At 34.3% G+C, this 7122-nt stretch overlaps 1 protein-coding gene across 2 annotated transcripts in view; it reads right to left on the bottom strand.

Annotated features, from left to right (window-relative positions):
- Positions 1-3764, bottom strand: part of LOC112154613 (protein tyrosine phosphatase receptor type H) — a 14874-nt gene extending 11110 nt beyond the window's left edge. The window contains exons 1-5 of one of the 2 annotated variants that reach the window (XM_036217301.1): positions 3254-3764; positions 1825-1909; positions 1163-1417; positions 696-950; positions 267-521 (exon numbers count right to left, since the gene is read on the bottom strand). In XM_036217301.1, the coding sequence (XP_036073194.1) occupies positions 267-521; positions 696-950; positions 1163-1417; positions 1825-1909; positions 3254-3316 (913 nt within the window). In that variant the 5' untranslated portion in view covers positions 3317-3764. The remainder of the gene's footprint in view (positions 1-266; positions 522-695; positions 951-1162; positions 1418-1824; positions 1910-3253) is intronic. The other variant, XM_024285692.2, reaches the window with a different exon arrangement.
- Positions 3765-7122: the final 3358 nt, after the last annotated feature.

The raw sequence follows: 7122 nt of genomic DNA, 5'->3' as shown, positions 1-7122 counted from the left end.
TTTTATTATTATTATTATTTCAATTTTCATAAGAAAAAAAAAAAACATTTCTTCAATTTTTTTTCCCTTTAGGGGCTCCGTACTTTGGGGAGGAATTCACACAATTTTTAAAAACATGTTTTCTACATGTTTCCTACTGTTTGGTTGAGTTGGCAGGTAAAGGGTTAAGTAGAGACACATTATGTTTTATATTTACTTTTTTATTGGTTTGCTAAGAATTAAATAAGTTAAAAGTCAAAAAGTTTAATCAGAGAAAAATGTTTTACCAGTGACAGCTATGATGTCGTCTCCTGTGCTTCGCACACCGTCAAACACAGTGAAGAGTCTGAACTGATATCTCGTCCCAGGAGTCAGATTTGGGACAACATGGTTCACAGATCCTGTTGATTGTTCTGGGATGCTTTCCTCTTTCCCATTTGTCTGAAGGATATAGTTGAAGATGTCTTTCTCTGAGATCCACGTCAGAGTTATGCTGGTCTCGGTTTGATTAAGATGAGTGAACTTTTCCGCGTTGGTGGGAGCTGAAAGGAAAAAATGCCCAGAAAGAGAAACTTTTTTCAAGGTTTGACTAATAAGGACAATGTAGCATTTCTTTTTTGAGTACAAAAAGGTTTTTTTTATTTTTCAATTACATTTTTCTGTCATTAAAACAAAAAAAAAATTAATTCAAGGAGTGAAAAGTCAAAGTCTTTTACCAGTGACGGCTGTGATGTTGTTTCCCCTGCTGTGGACATTTACAAACACAGTAAAGAGACTGAATTCATGCCTCGTCCCAGAAGTTAGATCCTCGACAACATGTGCTATATATTCTTTTGATTCTTGTGGGATGTTCTTTTCTTTCCCATTTATGAAAAGTATATAGTTGGAGATGTTCTCCACACGCTTCCATGTCAGAGTTATGCTGGTCTCGTTTTGTGTTTGATTTGTGAAGAGTTCAGTGTCAGTGGGAGCTGAAATATGAAAATATGAGAATCTTTAAAACACGGTAGAGATAAAATAGTGAAAACAAATTGAATTGGGGAACATTTCCTCGGTAAGATCAAGCATTTTTCATTTTTATTAAAGCTTAACTTTGCTTTTTCTGGCTAAAGTAAGTAATCTAAAAGCATGTTTTTGGCAAATGTATGTAAGTGAAAACAAGAACAACCAAATAGAATCTCACCTGTAACTGCAATGATGCTTATTCCATTACTTTGGTCTCCATCCCGCACCGAAAAGAGAGTGATGTTGTAACGGTTCCCACTGCTCAGTCCAGTGAGTGTGTAGGATATAGTGGTATCATCAGGTTCAGAAACGTCTCGTACATTTCCTTCATACTCAAGCCTGTATGTGCTGATGTCTTCGACTTTGCTCCACTCCAGGGATATGCTACTCTCATTCTGTCCAACTGACTTGAAATTTGTAGGATCTGGAGGTTCTAAAGATTTTCAAGAAAAGATTTTTAACACAGAAAAAGGTGAAAATGTTTCAAATTATTTCAGAAATACTCATTTTTTATTAAAAACTGTACAATTAAACCACCCAGATTAACATTATAGTAATAGGGTTCAATAATTAATTCCAAACCATGAAAAAAAATCAAATGTGGCTACATTTTGAATTTATTAACTCTATTTTTTACTATTATGATTACACTTTCTTCCTCTTTTTTTAATAGTTTCACTTTGTTGCTGCTACGCAGACGGATGTAAAGTGGAATCAGATTCATTCTTTTCTTCCACATTTACAACATCAAAGCAAAAAAAGGTGGGAAGTTTTACCTAAAATAAAAATGTTGCTTTATCTCATGATTAAAAAAATGAGAATTGAATACATCACACTCACTTGGTTTAGGTGTTGTCATTAAACTGGTTGTAGTTAAAGAGCTTCCAGTGCTTGTCGGTGATGTTGTGGTGCCGTCAGAGACAACCTAAACACAAAGGAAAAGTAAGCGCACAAAAAGAAATGAAAGAAAACGCCCTTTTCTCCCCACATCCTCCAACTGCTAGTTCATAAAACGGGTGTCGCAGCAAACCTGACTTGGCAAAAATGAAGTTTATGGAAACTCAGATTGCTCCTCACGGTGTTATTTCTGCTTTTTTCAGCTCTATTTATGGTTTTTAGATATATTTGAACAGAAGGGGTGGCCAAACAGGAATTACTTAGAGAAAAAGGGGACATTTTCAAAAGGAAAAAAATAAGAGTTTTACTGTTTTATGACAAATTCCATGTCAAATGGTGTCAGCAAGTGTATTTTTAAGGTAAAACAGAAAAAAGTTATTTTAAAATTACTTCTGTTAAATTACTCAAGTAAAGAAAATAAAGTGGAGCAGCTTAATTTGTCTACTTTAGACGCTAAAAATCAAGAATCCTATTTGAATTTAAACATTTTAGAATTAATAGTTTTGTTGTTCAACAAGTTTAGATTAAACAATCCAAAATTCTAACAATGTTCTGAATAATTTGAAGGCCATTCGGGTCCATTTCTCACTGACAACAACCCAGAAGGAGCCACAAAGTCTGACTTTACCCTTTGGAAAATAAGACACCGATTTGTATTTAAGTTTTTGTTACTTTCAAAATAAAAGACAAAACAAAAATGAAAGTTTTTTTTACCCTTGCGGTGCTTCTTGGTCCAGAATGTTTTACTCTATCAAGCTAAAATTACATATAAGTGACCCTATATTTATCTTTTTAGCCATAGAACACACTTAAAGTCCTTCAATTTGTTTTAAAAAAAAAATAAAAAATCCGCCTCGTAATCCATTGCCCTAAAAGTACCAATTCTGGTTGTACTTACTGACCTCTCTAAGGATTTTCTGTCCTACCCAGTACACAAAAATCTGTCAAAATGTTTTAGTTGTGATACATAGTGTCCTTTTATTGTTTTTAAAATAAAAACCTTTTTTTTTATTTAACCAGAGCCTCATTGGAGAAGTTAAAGAGCCTCGTGTGGCTCTGGAGGTTATCATAGAGCTACACGCCTTTACCTTTGAAGTCATTGAGAGTACTATAGTTTTAATACGAGATTGATCAAGAAAAGTATTATATATTTTTTTAAAAATGAATGTGTTTTACTTATTTCCTCATTTCTGAATATCCCACGGAGGGAAGAGGAAAGATAAACGCAGCTCTTGTTTCACAACCTGAGAAAGTCCTCAAGTTTAACAATGTCACAGAAACGGTTTCCTTTGTTTGATCCTCCATAGTGGGTCAAATTGAATTGTTGGGATCCTTTTTTTGTTTCAGGTTAAGTTAAAAAAAAAAGACTTACCCAGAGCAGATTGAAGATGACGCACAGCAACAGGCGGTCAGCCTTAAAGGATATAAGCTTCATTTTTGATTAATATCCTGTACACATGCTACTAGACTGTCCAATTATTTTGTAATCCCAAGGTGCCGTTGAGCTCTTTTTTCCAGAGCTGTTGACCAAAACAACACAAGTGGCAAAGCCTTTCCTTAACTTTAATTGTAGAAGTGTTGACTTTTAATTTTTAACACCTTCCTCCTTCTCTAACCTCTGATCCCGGCACATTCTGCCGTGACACAAAGTAAATAACTGCTTCTCCTTTTTGGCCCTGCACTTCACCAGCGCAGAAACCTTTGCTCCGCCTGCCACTTCCTTGTCAACTGTCATACAGGGTCAGCGAAGCAAATAGGACGGCCTCAAAGGTTTACAAGCAGCGGATTGCTTTATGTGGGCCGTGATATGAGCTGGTGAGACATTTATTGATGATAAATAAAACTTTGAAAAGAGCTCTAAAAACGCTTCTCAAAACTTCTATGTCCTTAAAATTCTTTCTTCATTTATTTTTTTAATTTATTTTTAAATCAGATACATTGCTTTGAAGGACATAGTTTCTGTTTATAAGTTTCAGGGAGCTGATAGGGTGAAGTATTGCTTCCTTATGGCTGAAATCAATAAGGAAGTGCAAACAGAAAATGGTAAGTCAAGCCAGAGTTTACGGCATCGTTTACCACAAGAGCTCAATAAACACGGCGATATCGCATCAGAAAAGCTTTTTTCTTGCTTGAGTTTAACGCAGAAACAATGAGGAAGCAACATTCACAACTGATAACAGTATCATTACATTTCAATATTATACGAGTTGTATTAAAGTCAGCATAACAGGGAGCTGATTGTATGATTTTTTTTATTATTAAAAATTCATTTGAAATTCAAAGTTTAATAGTTTTAAAATGCAGATCAGCCCTAATTGTAAAAAAAAAATAGACTTGCTTTTGTGAGGTTTTTGCAAAGTAATTTACGGTTAAAAAACACCAGAAATGACTAGAAAATGCAGGATTAAAACTTAAAGGATAGAAATAAATGTGCAAAATGTCAAATAAACGTATTAAAGGATGCTTGTCTCATACTTAACTTATTTTTTATATCAGTGGTTAAGACGATGCTTTTAACAAACACTAGTTATTTTGACTTTTAAGACTTTTTGAGTGACTGAGGACTTTAAGATGATCACAGAAATGCTTGAGTTTAAACAACTGGTTGTTCCTCTATGACAAACAGAAAACAGTCATGGGCGTTTTAGTAGATGGGATTAGCCATTCTGTAAACTCACACAAAGTTAGATATTAACCCCCTTCGCGCCAGACTATTTGCAATTATATGTATAAAAAAATATATATAAATATAATCATATAACTTCAAAGTCAAGAGAAACATTAGATCAGGGGTGTCAAACTCAATCCTATAAGGGGCCAAAATCCAAAACACGCCTTAGGTCGCAGCTGAACAGGATAAACATTTATAGAACACTCTAAAACTACATCTTTAAAAATTTAAACCGTAGCTTTTTAACATAATTATGTACTAGATATATAGCATTACCTGCGACAATTCTAATGTGAATGCTGTAAGCGGAACTTGGCCGCTGAAGATGCTGAAATTGAAAGCTAAAATTCTGAAGCTAATAGCTAAAAACGCTCAAGTTGATGGCTGAAATCAATGAAGCTAATAGCTGAAATCAATGAAGCTAATAGCTGAAATCAATGAAGCTAATAGCTGAAATCAATGAAGCTAATAGCTGAAGACATTGAAGCTGATAGCCAGCTAAAATATTAGCTAAATGCCAAAAGAGACACAAAATAAAACGTAGGTTAGCCAAAATAGCTAGCATGTAGCTGAAAAAACAGCTATACTTCAAAATAACTAAAAAAAAAAACAGAAAAAAGCCTAAATTAGCCGAAGCAGCTAGCGTGTAAATATTAGCCTAACTCCAAAACAGCCTAAAAAGTTTTTTTAAGCCTAAATTAGCCAAAACAGCTAGCATGTAGCTAAAATGTTAGCTAAACTCCAAATTAGCCTAAAGAAATCTTAGTAAATGCCAAAATAGTCCAAAAAGCTAGCAGAATGGTAATTTTTCCACACTTTAAAGCAATAACCTTTTAAGATAATTATGAATAATAAACAGACAGAAATGTGTTTCCAGAATAAATCAACTTAAACCTTCATAACTTTCATTATTTTACTCTCCATAAAAATAGTTTTTGTCAAAATTATACACAAAATTGTAATCAAAAAGTGAACACTATGACGTGAGTAAATGGGATGTGTACTTTTCAAACACAGAAGTGACAGTGTGTGAAATTTTACGGGTGAAAGATTGTAAACAAGCAAAGTCTTTCTTCAGCAGCTTTAACTGCATTGAGTTATTTAAAGTTCAAAGTTTGGTTGTAGAATGACTGCATTATCAGGATTTATACCATATATTAGAATGCATTGAAGAAGTTGTTCGGGTGGATTTTTGTTGGTTGATAGAAAACTGTGTGATAAGATTGAAGGGATAATGGTCATATAATTCAGATTATAAGATTGATGCCAAACGATAATTAAGGAAGTGAAGGAATTTTTCCAACACATGGGAATAAAAACGGAGGGTTGGATAACTGCAAGACAGAGAAACCATAAAAATTGGAGGATTCAGGACAGTAATGTACAAACTTTTCACAAATAGCTTAAACACTTTGCCCAAAAAGTGGTCCAACTCTGAAAAAGAGCCATGTGGAGAAGGTGTGTGAGAAGACTTAAAGGCACAATCCCGTGAAAAGGTGACTCATTTCAAAACTGTTTGCAGATCTAGGAACAGAAGGAGTGCCTGTTGTAAAACCACTTATATTGAATATGTGGATAAAAAGAAAAAAAAACATTTGAGTAGCAGTTTGTTCTTTATTTAAGTCTCTTTTTTCTTCCTTTTTTCAATTTGATTCCTTTCATTGTACTTTCACCTTCCATTGAACTGTTCTGGTAAACGACAAAACCATTTGCATTTCAGACACGGACTTTGAATCTCTAGTGCTGCTTCACAAAGGCTTCCTCTACTTCTGTATTTTTGGGTATAATTACAACGGTTCTTTAAATAGATCCTATAGATTATTATCTTGTATTGCTCATTCATTGTGATTACCTTGCAGACGAGGATGGACTTTGTCTGTTGCTTGGTATATGACCAGTCATATGTCAAAGCATACCTGGCACACTATATTACCAAAAGTATTCACTAACCTGCCTTGACTCACATGATCTGAAGTACCATCCTATTCCTAACCCACAGAGTTCATTATGATGTCGGTCCACGTTTTACTGCTATTACAGCTTCAACTCTTCTATTAAGGTTGAGGAATGTTTCTAGACCAATTGGTCAGGTCACACACTGATGTTGTTGATTTTATAACCTGTGGCCAAGTGATTAGGACACCAGATTCTGATCATTTGGATGGGTGAGCCAGTACTTCTGGTAATATAGTGTGTACTCATACTTCAAAAATACACTAGAGGGTAGCAATGTGATATTTTGGCCACACTTCATTGTAGTTTGTTGCTGCCCTCTATTGTTTGTACAGAAGACAACAATACTCAACAAAAAAGCATTTCTGCTGATTAGTACAGTTGGTCACTGAAAGTGCTGAAAAAGCACTTTATGTCATTCAATAAGGGTTAATAAGTTGCTAGAGCTTTTTAGTATTACTTAATGGTTTAATCAGTTTAAAACTGCAAAAAAGGCAAAAAATGATCAACTGCACGATGACGGGCAAATGCTATTTTAGCCAAATATTTTTTAAACATTTAAAGCATCTTAAGCTGAAAGAGTGATGAAAAATATGTTTCTCTCCAAAAGGAAGTTT

The sequence above is a fragment of the Oryzias melastigma genome, linkage group LG19 (assembly GCF_002922805.2).
Source record: "Oryzias melastigma strain HK-1 linkage group LG19, ASM292280v2, whole genome shotgun sequence".
In the NCBI taxonomy this organism is placed as follows: Eukaryota; Metazoa; Chordata; class Actinopteri; order Beloniformes; family Adrianichthyidae; genus Oryzias; species Oryzias melastigma.
The sequence above is the reverse complement of the archived record's forward strand: the minus strand, read 5'-3'. Positions and strand labels throughout refer to the sequence as shown.